Source organism: Mizuhopecten yessoensis, unplaced genomic scaffold (genome assembly GCF_002113885.1).
Source record: "Mizuhopecten yessoensis strain PY_sf001 unplaced genomic scaffold, ASM211388v2 scaffold431, whole genome shotgun sequence".
Taxonomy (NCBI): Eukaryota; Metazoa; Mollusca; class Bivalvia; order Pectinida; family Pectinidae; genus Mizuhopecten; species Mizuhopecten yessoensis.
The window spans coordinates 1,916,956-1,934,674 of record NW_018403543.1 but is presented as its reverse complement, the minus strand read 5'-3'; the positions used below and the strand labels follow the sequence as shown (position 1 = coordinate 1,934,674).

General features: G+C 34.8%; 1 protein-coding gene across 1 annotated transcript; it reads left to right on the top strand.

Annotated features, from left to right (window-relative positions):
* The first annotated feature begins 8,531 nt into the window (after positions 1-8,531).
* LOC110448675 (prostaglandin E2 receptor EP4 subtype-like) lies at positions 8,532-17,463 on the top strand. The gene is made up of 2 exons (XM_021495057.1): positions 8,532-10,119; positions 16,631-17,463. The coding sequence occupies exons 1-2, from the start codon at positions 9,247-9,249 to the stop codon at positions 16,919-16,921; spliced, it is 1,164 nt and encodes a 387-aa protein (XP_021350732.1). The 5' UTR covers positions 8,532-9,246; the 3' UTR covers positions 16,922-17,463.
* The last annotated feature ends 256 nt before the right edge of the window (positions 17,464-17,719 follow it).

Sequence of the window (17,719 nt, the reverse complement as noted above, 5' to 3'; positions counted from 1 at the left end):
CACGTGTTTTCGTTGTTTTGTATGGGCTTCAATTGTTACCAAACATTGAATTAAATATTTAATAGCACGGCAATCCAAGATGTTATTCAATAATGAATACTTCTACTGTTGGCATTCAATGTTTTCCGTCGAAAGTATAGATATCTCTTTTTTATTTATTTATAGACATTATATTAATATAAAAAGCTGGACTAAAAACACATTATGACAAAATGTAGGTGTGAGCCGGATGGATACATCAATGACATTACCGTTTTAACACCATAGCACCACTTGGAATTGAACATGAAGTGAGTAGACCCGGTTTTCTCTACGCATTCACAATGGCAGAGGCAAGAGTACAACAAAACGTTTTCACGTTTCCTTCATATACAGTAAAATGTTGTATTTGCTTGTTTATCATTTTTAAAACTTAAATACATATCGTCATGATTCTACATATCTGATTATCAACCTACATATGTTGAATGCTTTCTTTTAGGACAAATTCTAGCTGACCTTAACTCCGAAGGCAAATCAGAAAGGGGCAGTAATAATAAAATATCCATGTGGTCATATTTCCCAATGCTTTTTGCTGTGGAACGGAAATCCTTAAACCAGATAAGGACATGAATAATCATACCGTAATAAGTTTCAGAAATCAGAAAAAAAATCTATGGAGAGAAACAATACGTTTGGAAACAAATTTTGATATTTGTTTCTCTTTTTAATCCATACGATTATGACAACAAGAATCAAATCTATAATTGGTCAATCAATGAAAGTCTTGTGGGCAATATCGATATGATTTTAAGTTTTAGAACAATACTGTTATTAGAGTGTCTTTTATAAAGATAAAGTAAATAAGACAAAATAACTTGTACGATGTAAAGAAACCGGGGGGAAAGGACAGAAAAGCAAACAGGTACAGAAGACAATAGGAAAAATAATAAGTTAGATATGAGTGTCAATTAATACCTAAAAAGAAGATATAATGAAACAATAGCTATACCAGGGTTGTTGGATGTATTTCATGGATTTATGTCATTAAAATATGATCACATAATTTTAAAATGAATTCAACACTCTTGGCAAAAAATTATTCGATTACGCACATATTCATATTGGCCCAGAAAATAACAACTTTCAGATAATCTGATATCGCCCCAAGACAGCAGCGTACACAGATCTTGCTAAATGTTCATCCTTGTTAACTAACTGACAGTATGTTGATTTCTACTGGATTTTATTAAGACGCGGATACTTGGATACAAATAAGAATAGTATTTATTAATGTATTCTGAAAATATATAAATATTACAATATTACACATTAAATGATATAGATATATTAACATCAGAAAGGTTATCGTAATGCCGATGTTAATATATTAAGTAGCGGCAGTTCAGTAATTCTTTCTCATCGTAAAAAAAACCAGTAACCAGCTTGTCTTTTATGACAAGTCACCATCCATTGTGTTGTGTTGTAGACATTAAAAAAACCTCAATTGGTCATATGTTTAATCCGTATTTCACGAGCAATAATATGTATTTAATATCAATTAAGAAGATATAATATATCTTTATGTGTTAGAAATGTTTGTTCTTTAAGACATAGCCATGTTCTAATATATGAGTAGGACACAGTCATGTGAACAATTAATGGCGTCATTCATTTAGGAAGGACTTGCATTGCCTAACAGTAATAAAGATGTTCGAACATAGACACGAACATATCGGTCTAATATAAGACAAAATTCACATTTCAATTTGTTATGGAATTTCATATGCAGCGTACAAGCAGTTTTCTGAAACAGTCGGCGAGATTGTCACACAAATTGTTCAGGAAAAATATGAAAGTGACTCGTTTCAAAATACCTATCTCAGAAAACGATTAGAAAAAACCGTATCGTCATATTTGTGATATTGAGAATAATTATATCAATATTGGCTTTGACTTGTCAACCAAGGAGGAAGGAATTGTCAAACTGTTTACAATGTCTGAATATCAAAAACCAAAACAACAAAAAAGCAGGGATTTTGAAATTAGGTAATATAAAACAGTAGTTTGATTACTTTGCTCCTTTTTCAATGTTTAATCCATATTCAAATCTATATTTGAATATGAAATTGAATACTGTGAAAACTGCTTCTGGTTCTAATGCTTTTTCATATAGTCTTTATCACACCAAGATAAAAATCATGACATCTACTAATTTTGCACGTCTTTAAACACACGACGAAATTCTTATGAGCAAGCAAAAAAGACATTAAATACTAAGAAAAACTTAAAAAATACCAGAATCGACACAGGTTTTCAACTTAATTTTATGATAAAACATTTCACTGCATTCATTTTTCACGCAGTGTGATTCCCATTAGGAGAAAGGCAAATTCAATGAAAAGCATAAACGCTTCATGTTGAATTTTCTCATAAATTACTTAAATTGCCCATGGGCAGTAAAAACAAAACAATACTAAAAAATATTGCCTATTTTTTTTGAAAACGAAAATTAAGTTTTGTCCATGATTATCTGGGTTTTTTTTATCATCATTGTAATAAACAATATTCAAATTTCAAGAGTTAATCGTTGCTGATTGTGCAATGAACTTCCTGGAACAGATCGAATTCAGAAAGTAAATGATATTTATAGTGCTTCGATGGAAAATAATCATGTCAGTCATAGCTGATTTGAACTCCTCAGTTTAATATACAGTTAAATTTCCCGTAAACAAATGAATATTAATGTATAGTAACGGAAGTAGGTGTAAATGAACGAACTCTGATATGTTGTCAGAGAACTGCAAGTAAATTATATTTCAGGGTTTAAATATTCATGCAAAGGGGAAATTTAACCATGCAAACCTTAATTAATGTAGAATTATCACGCAACTGCAGTTTTTATAGTATGATGTCCAATTGTCAGTAAAATTGATGACAGTTTTGTTATGTGGATACCATGGATGAACTTGATAAATAAGCAAATAGATCAGTGTATCGTATGTAGACACCCAACTACCAGGAACACATAATACATCTGGTATTGTGTAGGAAATATTTACAGTCGTTTAAGGGGAGATAATCAAAACTATCGGGCAACTGCTCACATACACGAAAATGGTTAACAGTAAGACTGACTCCGAGTAATAAAGTAAGAGACAGATTGGACAGACACCGAGAAACTATTAAGGAAATGTATTGTGCACATTATGGGAAAAAACGATTTAAGAAATAAAATAAATTAATATACAATACTGATATAGAATCCTGTGTCTAGCAAGAATAATTCACCACTCCAGTGCGCTTAACAGAGCATACGTCCAAGCGTCGCAGTTGATGTTGTTATTCAAGAACTTGCTCACAATATCATGACGTCTGTGATCGATGTCCTCTGCTAATGCACAAATTCACCAACACAGGATTCCGAAAGGTGCAGGTTAATGAAAACTAACAGTTGATGGTTGCCATCCCATCTCTCATCTTATCCCATCTCATCTCAACTCATCTCATCTCATTCTGGAAAACATTATTTCTTTGGATGATATCAAGGTCGTTGCTTTTGATTATGTTCAGTAGTAACCCTTGTTTTATTGATGTTACTAACCGAAATGTTATCGATTTTGAGTTTGAACCCCGGTTTTGTTGACATTTTATTATTTTCTTTCTGTTAATCATTTAAATTGTTGAAAATAAAGCCGCACAACACTTTCTCGGGTGTGGAATTGCATCAAATAGTGCGATGTATTGAAACATGGACTAAGACTTTTACATGTTTGTTTACAGATTGATGTAGGCTGGTTGTTTTGTTTGTGTTATACAAATACTAACCTCATCGCTCTTTAAAAACATGCATGGTATTCATCTTTCTCACAAAAATTTTGGAATATGGAAAATACTTTTTTTTATCCCTACGAGTCTCGAAACATTGACAATGTTTGGTTTTATAATTATGAAAAATCAAAATTTAGATAATCTTATTTCGTTGAGGCTAATAAGCTCATCCGAGTATAACACCACTATCAAGATTCATAAACCATAGCACAAATGTCCTTTTTCAAATACTACTAAATCAGTTTTGTGCGATGAATGAAGTGAGAGAAACTTTCAGGGTCAGAAAAATCCTCAGCCGCAAGAAACATACTCTTCAAAGCCTGACCTAGAGTATTGAGGATAGCTTTCACGTCATTAAGTTGCTAGACATGAACAAAGCTAATAAATGGCGTATGCCGTATGATTATATTTGTGAACAGATTTCAAGATTTCTATCCATACACCCAAACACACTTTAGTGTATAAGAAGAGGTCAACAGGTATAACAAGTTTGTGACATGGTACTGACAACGCACCAAAATAACATACTCCAAACAAACAGGATGTGTGTATTATTTATCAAATAAATATGTTACACAGGCAAACAAATGCTTAAGACAAACAACAAATCAAAAACATAAGAACAACTTCATTTAACTCATTGTCCACAGATACAAATTGTTTACGTAGTATATCGCAAAAATAGCCGTGATTTGCAAGTCTTGTATTTAATACGAGAAACATTTGCAAATTTCACAGACGTGAAACTCACATAAGAATAATAAAAGACAACAACCCAACATGTATATTACGAGATAATCGACAGGAAATACATGCATAAGCACATTTTAAAAAGCAAAACATATGTTTATATGCTATTGTAGCAAAATGATAAAAAATGACTGAATATATATTAATACAGCAGTATATACGTTCCTACGCTGCTGGGCTTATAAATGAAAAGTACGATCAATGTGTAACATATGAACAGCTTAATGTTTAGAACGCCATTACACAGAAGCATGTTAAAAGTATTTTATAAAGAGCGACTGAATTCAAACTAGTAAAGCAATACCCTTAAATATGACATATAATACAAAAAGCTTCATGGGTATGAAAAACGGAAAACAAAAGTTGTCACCATTGTGTCGAAATACGCATAAGACAGTCCTGACTATCAAAAAACTAGATAGACGAAAATGGCTAGGACTCCTGTATATTTGTATAAAGTAAAGCAAACATTGGATATATGCAGGCTGATTTAAAACTTTGAAGTACGAAACAAACATACTCGTTCTTTAAATACGCACATGTCCTATATCTTTCTAAAAATAAAGAAGCTTTGAATGTGTTTTCAACGATAACATTTCTTTGCAAAATGTGTTGGAAGAATGTGTTAATGGATAGTAGGCGTTCCATTGGCGTAAAAGTCTGTTCCTTTTCTTGTTAAACTTTCATTCCTGTTTACCATATATATCTTGTTTAAATATTTCTATTTTGCTCTTTAACCGGGTTTTTTCTGTTCTCTGTTCAGAATGCTTCTTGTTTTGCCTTTCCTTCTGTTCCTGGTTTGCTCTTTAGTCTTTTTTTGTTGTGTGTGTTTTGTTTTATGCGTTATCATTTCACTATGTCGTTTATTATCAATTTACGTCTATGAGAATGAAGATATTGAAGCTCGTGGTCTCCATTGAAGCGTGTCAGTCAAATAGACGCATACATTATTGCTAAAATCAACATGTTGCATTCTTTAAATACAGAACGACTAGCATTGAGGGTAGAGGGGTGTATTTATTTCAAACATACAATAGTTAACTTAAAAATGTTCAAATGACACGATGTTTAAAATGGCAAAGCAAACTAAAATCAATTTGACAATCATTCATGACGTTCTTGATTTAATGCCACACGGTGAAATTATTGATAAAATAGATATTGCCGTATTCCCCTGAGACTTCCTACCATTAAGTGTTAAATTGTTACAAACGATACAAAAACTACATTAAGGCAGTTTAATGGAGTTGTTTGTATCAGTAATTGTTCAACCATCATACAATGTGTCAACATGCATTTCTATATAAACAAAGGTTAAAATTATATATAACAAAGAAGTAATGACGACAGTGCAGACAAGGAAAATTGTCCGGGCAATTTGTCCCCTTTTAAAACCAAAAATATGAACACTTATATAATTTATCACAACATTGAAACAATCGTAAACAGTCACTATGAAACAATACTATAACATAAAATACGTAAACTAAAAAACCCAGTTATCACTTGTTAAATATACTGCTGTTATCGCATTTTACCAGGGTTAGTCTGTAACCGAAGGCTAATTAATTGTAAAATAGATGCATTGAGAACAATCTTTAACTGTGATTGTTAGTGGGGGAAAAAACACGTATATAGGTCAAAGAAATAAACGCGGTAACATTGGATCCTTCAAGGGTGTTTATAGGATATGAATTACATAAAATTGGTATATAGGCCAAGGAAGTAATTCCAACAGTATACATGAGGTTGTCAAAATTTAAATATCACAAGAAGACCAATTATAGAGGCCTTTCGCTGCTAAACTGTCCTTCAAGTCATCCTCCAGAGCAGCTGTATGGCAGCTAAGCGCCTCAAAATTCGGTCTTCTTGTGATTTTTCAATTTTTGTATAAGACATTTCTTATTTTCAGGTAGACCTAGGACGGAGCGCGGAGATCGAGACCTTGAAAAGCAAATGCAGGAGTCATCTCACAAATAATTCTATTTTATATCGAGTGCAGCGTATAGGGTATGTTACAGTTACACTCGCTCAGAGGTAAACGAACAGTTAACATCTTATGTACACACATTTACACAAATATGTGACCACATTTGTTATAGTCTTTGTTGGCTCACTACAAGCATTGTTCAAGTGCCACTTCATCCCCTTAACACACATGTCCACCGGGGTAATAATAAGTAGAAACATCTAAACTACCTTTACAGTGCGTAACTTTCTTAGATAACGAATAGTCGCCATTTGTTTCATTTTCGTTCCTTTGCATTCTTGTTAAGAGAAAGGTCGGACGCACGGCAAAATAACATGAATGATGACACGAAGTTTGATTCAAATACCACTGCCAACACTTGAAGCTTGCACCGAATTTTCATTAAGTATAAACTGTTATAAATTACTTTGGAAAAGAGAGCCAGTAAGGTGAGTCAAGTTGAGAGCAGTTACTCACTTGTCATAAGGAAAACCAGTGATTGTAACTGCAAATAGGAAGCATTAAAGAAATCCAATAGCGTTTTGTCGCCAGCCGGGGGACAGGAATCCTTTATAAAGATGCAATGGATAAATAATGGTTTTGAGATTTTCCTTGAGTTCGCTAGTCTCATTGCCCGTCTCTGCGCTCCGTGCTAGGTCTGCTTCAAACTGAGAAATGTCCATAAAAATCTTATGGAATGAATCGAGATGGCGCTAGAAGGCAGGTTACTGGATCAAGAACCTACAAACCCGCTATCCTCGAGGTATGAATGAACGATAGGCGCTTGTTCTCTATTTGTTTCCCTTCCCGGTTGGTAAATGACAAGCTGGTTCACTGATTTTGCTCTGGTGACTTATACGCTTGTGGCTACTTGCCAGTGTGTAAGACTGACAGACGCTGTCAGATTGTCTTGTTTTCAACAATTGATGTTTTGACAAATCTTTCAGACCTTAAGATAAATACCTCTTTCCTGTTTTTGTTTTTGTTTGTCGATTTAAACCAATGATAATGCACAGTACAAAAACATTTCCATTAAAGGAATATAAGGATGTTTTGTTCCTTTAATAGCCTATCCGGTTAAAACGGCCTCACTACATGCAGTAACGACCCGAGTAAAAACAACCCTAGTTAAAACGGCCCCACCCGATATATAGTATATATTATATAGTACTGCAAGTACTACAAGTGCGTAATACTTGATATTATAAACTTATAAAGTTACATGCGCTTTTGATAAATAAATATATGTACATGCACAGATAAAAAATGTTTTAACTGTGTTTGTGTTTTCATTGATAGTTGGCCCTCCTCAGTCTCAAATACCTTTGCAATGGTAGTGTTTTCTACTTCAGTGTATATACGTCCCGTTATAATTACATTATAATTGTTATGTTTATATATGTGCATCCCGTAATACATAACTATTTATCGAAATATGCATCAATGTATCAATATATCGATAAAGGAAAGCTTTCGGAGTTGTTTGAATGTTTGTTAATAGTTCCTGCTAGTAAATATAGTCTTTGCTCAATGATTGTATATATATTTCTATCAGTGCTAATATTTTCTCCCTACCTTCACAGTTGTGTCTCCTGTTTTAGCCGGTGACACATTTTAATGACGTCACAACTGAACACGTGCTAATCTCTCTAGGGAGTGACAAGCTGATCTTGCCCGGCTCAAACGGGAGACACACCTGTGAAGGGTGGGTAAACTGTTAGCAAGGTCGTAAGCAGGTGTCGCGAAAGTTGTCAAAAACAAAGATAACAAAAACGAAGATGGTGATAAACATTCAACTTCGTAAAGATAATATCAGCCAATAAAATCTGACTGTTTGTTCAAAATAACGACTATAAATGACACGAACGATGTAGTGTACAGAAGAGGCACAGCTGTCAGCGCTGTTAGACGTTAGCTGTGCACGGCTCCCTTGTGTGGTACCTTATATAGGTTGATGGTATTAGTGCTGCTACATTCCCATTGCCGTGTATCAGCCGATACACAGGAGCGCGTGTGAGACTGACATGCTTTTCATAACGCGAGACCCGTCGACAATCATTGGAAGGTTGCTTACATACTGCAGCCGTAATTGTAAAATCCAATTAAGAAGTTAAATTTGTTCCGATGTTACCGACATTCAAAGAAATCTATTAATATGAACTATTTATCATTATTTGAAGTTGACCAACGGTGCGACCTGACCAATACATCTGTTCGGACATCAATAAGTCGGATTGAATAGTCCAGCATCAGTTACATGTACTTTTAGAAAATTTTCAGATTTTCACAAGTCAAACGCTGGTGTCTTGTGTTCCATATCCAATCTGGTCAATGTAATTGTGACTAGTTCCGGGATTGATTCTTCTGACTCCTTGATACACGTGGCGTACATGTGTCGGTGAAAAACTGACTTGTAAAGATTTATTGGAACTATCTCACGGTTTCATACAGTTTAGAAAATTGAATTTTTTTTTATAGTCTGTGTACCACGTTCTATCAGACTATGTGCCTTTGTGATAACGTAAAATAACTCATTATTTCTGTTTGTCAATTCCTACTTACAGCAATAGTGACATGCTCAATGTATTGAAATCGACTGGTTCCTCGTTATAGACAATACTGGGTAGTCAGATAGCAGAACGCTGTGTACACACTATCGCGCGCGTTCACCGTCGCGATACACACAGCACAACTATTGTCCATAGAAAGGATTTATAATGACTTCACCAGGCACGACAACTGTTATGAATTTGATTCCAGACAACACTACGGCTAATGTTTACGACGCCAGTTATTTGCAAACAGGAGAAACAAACATGAATGACTCTGTGCCAGCATTCAGGCGGTTTTCAGTGGAAGTTTCACCTGTGCCCTCCTGTATCACAGCAAGCATTGGTATACTTGGTAACGTCCTCGCCATTGTAGTTCTGTTTAGGTCCGCCAACGCTCACAAATGGAAGACATTTTACCGTCTCGTGTTAGCCCTAACTATAACGGATCTTTTCGGTATTGTGGCCACAACACCTGTCGTTTTATTGGTATATGCAAATAGCATTCAGTTCATTGGTGGACAACCTGTGTGTGACTACCTGTCCTTCATGATGGTGTTCGCAGGGTTCGCAACCATTTGCATCGTGACATCCATGTCTTTTGACCGATTTCTGGCCGTTTGGTTTCCATATTCCTATCATACGACCGTCACACGGCGACGTGTTGCGGTCACTCTTTTAAGTATCTGGTCAACGGCCATTGTCCTTGGATGCCTACCTATATTCGGTCTTGGACATAATATTACGCAATATCCAGGTACTTGGTGCTTCTTCAACTTCCATAGCACACTAATAATGGACAGTGTCTTTGCTATTCTGTATGCATCTCTTGGCATAGGAATCATTTCCTTCACAGCGATAATGAACCTTCTGGTGTCCGTTAAACTCAAACAGCAAAAGAGAAGGTACAGCTGTGTGATTAAAATCTCAGACGGTCCGTATGAAAAGAATCGCACACGGTGTCTAAGGAACAATATAACACAGATGGTATTTCTGATATCAGTGACTTTGGTGTTTGCTGTATGTTGGCTTCCCTTGATGGTAAGTAGTACTTATTACTTTAAATACTTTTGATATAAAATTACTGTTTTCTACTTTGTTATAGAATAATTTTTAATGAAATATAGCAAATAATGTTCTTGCTCTTTTCATTTTGGGAAAATAGAGCGTTTTTGCTAGGGGAACTATCCTGTGTGCTGCTGGGAAAATGGATAAAAAGAATCACTAACATGTTATTATTATTTTTCTGCTTTGTTAGAATTTTGCTTTACACCTGAGTGTCTATGCTTACGATTGCCGTTATCAGTCTGGCAAAAACCTGTTACTAAAACAAAAATTTGCCCAAATCGTCCTCGTTTCTGATAAGACCAACATACACGATTGGTACTGAATTTATTAATTTGACCAGACAAGAACACACTAACGGCAAGTTCCTGCGGTCAAGTTAAGCATAGTAACGTTTTTTTGCCATTGAAAGAAACATGGTTTGGGCAAATTTCTCTTATAGTAATTTGTTTTGTCGCTGACAGAAAACATAGTTTGGACAAATTTCTCTTTCAGTATTACTTTTTTGTTATTGACAGAAAACACGGTTTGGGTAAATATTTATTTTAGTTAAAATGTTAGTGACAAATTTCTACATTGGAAACACTTGTTTGCACTACATCTTGCTAATATTGTAATATCAGTTAGAAGGATGTTTTACCAGGTTTGGTTATAGTCATCGTATACTACTGAGTGTTTTTTATGTAAAAAAATCCAGCGATAAAGACGGTATATACAGATAAGTTGTCAATTTTCAGAATATATAAATAATACATATCTTTGTGAAAATATTTATGTAACACATAAGTACGACATGGTGATAGTAAACATATTCTGGTAATTTGAAAACATGACCCTTAAGGATATCGTAACCTATTTGTTTTGATTATCATCGGGATATACAATTAAGTACATGTATTTGCTTTAAACCACACTCGGCGGATTGTCACAAAAGTGGTGGCGATTTTCAAGTACACTAGTGTATTTTGTATCGCTTTTCATAGCTATAATTAAATATATAATTAAAAAAAAAAAACAGAAAGTAATCCTCCCAATAATAAAGTCATAGGACTTTGGTAATCTCAGTATTGGATTTGAATTTGTTAATATGCTTCTGAAACATGTTCAAACGTTGTATCGATTCGTTAATGTTGCAGAATATAAAATATAAAACCCCTGGTAAACAAATCTTACCTATTATACTTGATCGAAACCAGTCTGCATGCTTTTAAACGTGCAACAGATAAATAAATAAAACGCCAGAATGAGGAAGAGTGTACGCCAAACGCAGACCAAGGAGACAGGCTGCATAACATGACGGATACCACAGCACGTTCATTCACGTCTTTATATCAATATAAACCTAGTATTCATTGTGTGTGACTAGCAGACTAATTCCAATTCATAATTGCTTGATCATTAGCATCAAATTAGGAAGAATCTGCGTCACAGGATATCTGGAATTGACACACATCGTTGGTTTATGACGCAAATATGTCTGAATATGTATAAAGGGCTTGTATGATGGTAAATGTCACATGGCCAAGCTTCATCAGCATTCAAGAACTATTTAGACTTCTAGTTGTTTGGTGTCAGCTTTTACTTATAATTGATGATATCATAAATCGGCAAAACATTGGTCAATGTTAGGAAACAGAAATGTTGAGGACATTGTTGACACAGAAATTTTGAGGACATTGTTGACACAGAAATGTTGAGGATATTGTTGACACAGAAATGTTGAGGACATTGTTGACACAGAAATATTGAGGACATTGTTGACACAGAAATATTGAGGACATAGTTGACACAGAAATGTTGAGGACATTGTTGACACAGAAATGTTGAGGATATTGTTGACTCAGAAATGTTGAGGACATTGTTGACACAGAAATTTTGAGGACATTGTTGACACAGAAATGTTGAGGATATTGTTGACAAAGAAATGTTGAGGACATTGTTGACACAGAAATGTTGAGGATATTGTTGACTCAGAAATGTTGAGGACATTGTTGACACAGAAATGTTGAGGATATTGTTGACAAAGAAATGTTGAGGACATTGTTGACACAGAAATGTTGAGGATATTGTTGACAAAGAAATGTTGAGGACATTGTTGACACAGAAATGTTGAGGACATAGTTGCCACAGAAATGTTGAGGACATTGTTGACACAGAAATGTTGAGGATATTGTTGACAAAGAAATGTTGAGGACATTGTTGACACAGAAATGTTGAGGATATTGTTGACACAGAAATGTTGAGGGCATTGTTGACACAGAAATATTGAGGACATTGTTGACACAGAAATGTTGAGGATATTGTTGACAAAGAAATGTTGAGGACATTGTTGACACAGAAATGTTGAGGATATTGTTGACACAGAAATGTTGAGGGCATTGTTGACACAGAAATATTGAGGACATTGTTGACACAGAAATGTTGAGGACATAGTTGCCACAGAAATGTTGAGGACATTGTTGACACAGAAATTTTGAGGACATTGTTGACACAGAAATGTTGAGGATATTGTTGACACAGAAATCTTGAGGACATTGTTGACACAGAAATATTGAGGACATTGTTGACACAGAAATGTTGAGGATATTGTTGACTCAGAAATGTTGAGGACATTGTTGACACAGAAATTTTGAGGACATTGTTGACACAGAAATGTTGAGGATATTGTTGACACAGAAATGTTGAGGGCATTGTTGACACAGAAATATTGAGGACATTGTTGACACAGAAATGTTGAGGATATTGTTGACACAGAAATGTTGTGGACATTGTTGACACAGAAATATTGAGGACATTGTTGACGCAGAAATATTGAGGACATAGTTGACACAGAAATTTTGAGGACATTGTTGACACAGAAATGTTGAGGATATTGTTGACTCAGAAATGTTGAGGACATTGTTGACACAGAAATATTGAGGACATTGTTGACACAGAAATGTTGAGGATATTGTTGACTCAGAAATGTTGAGGACATTGTTGACACAGAAATGTTGAGGATATTGTTGACACAGAAATGTTGAGGACATTGTTGACACAGTTAATGTTTTAATGTTGACACAGTTGATGTTTTAATGTGGACACAGTTGATGTTTTAATGTTGACACAGTTGATGTTTTAATGTTGACACAGAAATGTTGAGGATACGACGAAGGAAATGGTGACTATACACAAGATTGGTGACAAATTATGACATAATGAATGTGAAGGTGACGTCAAAAACGATTGATGATATAATGAATATCAAGTTTACAACACCGAAACATTAATGACAAATCGAACATGATGACGCTTCAGAAAAGCTGAAGACACAATGAAAGGCCGCTGTAACGATACCAAAGCATTTTCACTTAGCAAAGACCAGTGTGATGTTATTGTGTATCATTGCTCTTACACTATTCGACAACTTTATACTGCGGATAATAGAGTGCTACACCTGTGACGTCAATTATATAATGTAAACAGACTCGTTTTTTTTATATAGATAACGAGCGTTAGTTGTGTGTAATTATGAGATCATCGATATACATACAATACGTAAAACGCATGGATGACTGGCTGTGATAATTTAAAAATCATCTCCTCGTTTGTCTAAATAGCCTCAAAATGTTATTGATGCCATTTATGGCTTAATTAAAAGAGTAGGGGCAATCAGCCCTGATGACCAGTTATTTTTCTGTGCTTTTGTTTTGAATATCAAACACTGCTGAAGGTTGTTATTTTGACAAAGAGTTGAATATGATAAATCAGTAGAATGGCGGACAAAAAACTCCCAGTTACAATTGTGCTGGATGAGAGCTATTGTATTCAATAGCATACTGTTTATCTCCAAAATAGAACAAGGTCATTCATTGGACTATTGACGTTGGGACAAAGAATTTGAAACATAACAATTTTGTCTAAAAGGATGAATTCATTAACATCGATCCTTGCTATCTATCAATGGCATACCGGAAGTTGTAACTATAACGTTATTACTGCAAATTGTATATTTATTACGTAGAAGACGTTTACCTGCAGAAACAACCGTTTGAATGTAGCACATTCATAAATCTTTTGTTGCCAAAGAAAAGATCAGAATCGGTGAAAGAACGTAGAAAAGCACTAAAAATATGGCCTCGTAACTGACCCGAAACACCAGTTTCACCACTATAAGATAGCCTAAGTTTGACTTTCTTTGTGTACAAAAACTTCACAACTCTTTAATGGCATAAACAGGGAATATTTCATAACAAGATATATCTATTCTTTGTAGCAAGGGAATCCAATTGCATATCTAGAAATGCACATCTTGTTACTTAACGTAATCTATATGCATATATGAAATTGTTTACCGGGCTACTTCATACCCAATTAGTGTGTATCGACGCACGTAAAATACGTGTTTTAAGGAACGTGCTAAAAATGCTGCCAACATTCCTAAAATATCATCATGAACGACAATTTTGTCTGGTAACCATGACAATGTATCCAGGTGCCTTTTATTTAAGGAAGGGAGAAGTCAGTAAACACAGTTGTACCTGCCCTTAAATCAGTACCACCGCGAAGATACACAAAAGATCAATCAATGTATTGGCTTACTTAATGTGTGTTATTGCAATTTTGTTTTGAATCCCGGAAAATCGGCTTCCGTTTCCCTTTACATATTTAGGTTTTAGTATTTACTATTACAAACATTTAATGTTATAATTATTTATATGGGATAACGGTCATGGTATGTCTATCATGGTTACATGGCGGTGATAATACATGCTGAATAACTTTATAATACTCAAATATTGTGTTATTTTGGAGAACCTAGAGACTAGAACAATTTATGTCCAACCAAACAATTTGATGTAAATTATTCCTTTCATACATGTAAATAAACGTGTTCAACGATCCGTACTAGCAAACAGCATATCAATCATACGACAATGTTACCTTGGAGTGCATCAGAACGGTCTCATAATGCCGATAGAACGTTTATAGGTGTTTGTGGTCAATACAGAAACCGATTGTGTCTGCATCTGATCACCCATTACCCATTACGTCGATAGGCAGACAGTCCCCGGACGTTGGCACGCTACATTACCGCAGAGTTTGAGTAAAAACCTACATCGTTCAGGCCGAATACCCATACAAATGTCAATAACATATGGTCAATGAATATTACAGGTGTTCAGTTTGAGTTGAATGGTTGGTAAATACGCGCCCACTGCGGTGCATCAAGTCCAATGATAAATACAGATTTTCATTACTATAAATGTGCTAGATTTTAACCAACGAATCTGCTCTGAAATTATCGTCTAATGCACTTAACAGCCATGCTATGTCGTTTTTCATGCGTTATATTTCGCGATGAAAACTAAAAGCTGTACGTCCTTAGTGTTTCCCAAACACGACACTATTCATCAGGTTAATATTTAATGCCTAAAAATATGCGTATTATTTTTTGCATATTTTTTTTTTATTTCTATAATATTGATCGAATCGTTGTTGTAATGTCTGTTAAAGAAATCCCTTTATCCGATGATAGTGTAATGCATTTACATGATTTCTAATAATGTTCACCCTCATGTATATTCTTGAGATATTCGGTCAACATAATGATTTTTATTTAACGTGTCTCAATTTGCATGTTATTGTTTAATCGATTCTTAATATTTTAATTCTATTATTTTCTGTTGAGTACGAGTTAAATGAATATCATGTCAGATGGAAACAAACTCGTTTATTGTTATCTCGTTAATAAGACTGTACCATAGTAAAGTTCTCAATGTCGCCCTCTTGACTTAACATATATTGCCATCATGCTGACGTCACTATGTGTCACGTAACACGAGGTGGAACTCTCTATGGAGATATAATGAAGTGTATAAGCTTTCCAAAGATGATCATGAACTACTATTAAAACACAAATGAACTTCTATAAATGAAAGTATAAAAAAAAAACCATTTTTTAAACAGCATATTATAAAAGGTATATTAATGTTTTACTTATTTATTTAAATACTGAATGGCAATCAACATAAGCACGTCTCTAGCTTAGCTTTTGTCATGCATTTACTATTTTAATATTATTGAAAGTCTGTTTCTGATTTCTTCTGTTGCAAATCAGTAAAGCAAATCTACACAATGACTTCTAAGCAAATGTAAATAGATTTAGCTAACATGCATGCCATTATATATCTGCTTTATACACAAATATACGTAAAGGCCAACTTTCTAGATTATAATACAACGTTTAAATAGGCATATCAAACTAGTGGTATCCTAGCGTTGGATGTAAACATATACAATAATGTTTTGTTTGTTAGTGTTGTGATAAAGGTCAAATGTGGTCTGGCATCCTAAAATTTACTTCGTGTCAGTCATTCATTTGTATGTGATTTCTAAACAATAGTTAACTACAAAAATGTATGTTAGATGTAAGCTGTCTAAGATAAAGATTAAAAATATAACAAACGCTTATTTGACCTGAGTATTATCGTTATTTTATTTTCAGATTCAAGTGTTAATAAAACAGATTCAGAAGAGCACCGGTCCTGACTGGGTTGATCTGATGGCAGTGCGTCTTGCAGCAATCAACCAAATCCTTAATCCCTGGATCTACATCATACTGCGGAAGGAGTTTCTCTCAGATATCTGGACAGTGGGCCTCAAGTCTTGTAGGATACCTTGCGCACGGGTACCTGATAATAATAATGTGGGTGATATAGCTGTCTCTGTCTCGAGCAGAAAACAAACTACATGCATGTTCACAGATCACACAGAATTGGCGGTATTAAAAACGTGATAACAGGAGGAAGTGTTAATGTATAGCTTATAAACACAATCATACGCTGGATGTGTACTTCCAGTCAGTCGTGACGCCTTGTAGACCACCGATGGAGTATATATATAGTCCTTTTCAGAGCATACACTTTCCTGCCATTAGTATCGCCCAGAAAATGACTGATTGGGTGTATACCAGGGGTAGCAACATAAACATTCTTATCAGAAGACAAATTATTGAGTTTTAACATTCCTGTCGGCAGTACAACTCGGAAGAGCAGTGATTGAGTGTTAACTTTCCTGCTAGTGGTGTCTCTCTAAAGACAAGTGTATGAGTCTTCAGAGTAAACATTCCTGACAGTTGTATTGCCCGGAAGACAACCGATGGAGTATATGGCCTTGTCAGATCTCAAACATTCCTGACAGTGGTATCGCCAATATGACTTCTTAACAAAGGCAAAACAAAATCTCTCCTTTATTCAGCTTAGGATCAAAACAAGTTTATTTACATTTGCCCCCGCGCCGTCCCATTACAACAGTGTTAGAGGGCAAGTGTAATTATATAGGCTATAATTACAACTGCTCGACTATAATTACAACTGCCTGTTTCAGGTGTAGGAATATGTAAACAAACAAAATGGCCGCCTGTAATGTATTTTGAGGCAGGGCAAAATAAACTTACATTGATTCGTATAAATGTGTCAAACTCAGTCTTGTAACACATAATGCAAGGACTGAAGTTCCTATACTATGTTGCAATCATTTTTACGTAAAAGACATAGTCCGTCACGCTATAACGTGCGGGTACCAGAAATGGAAC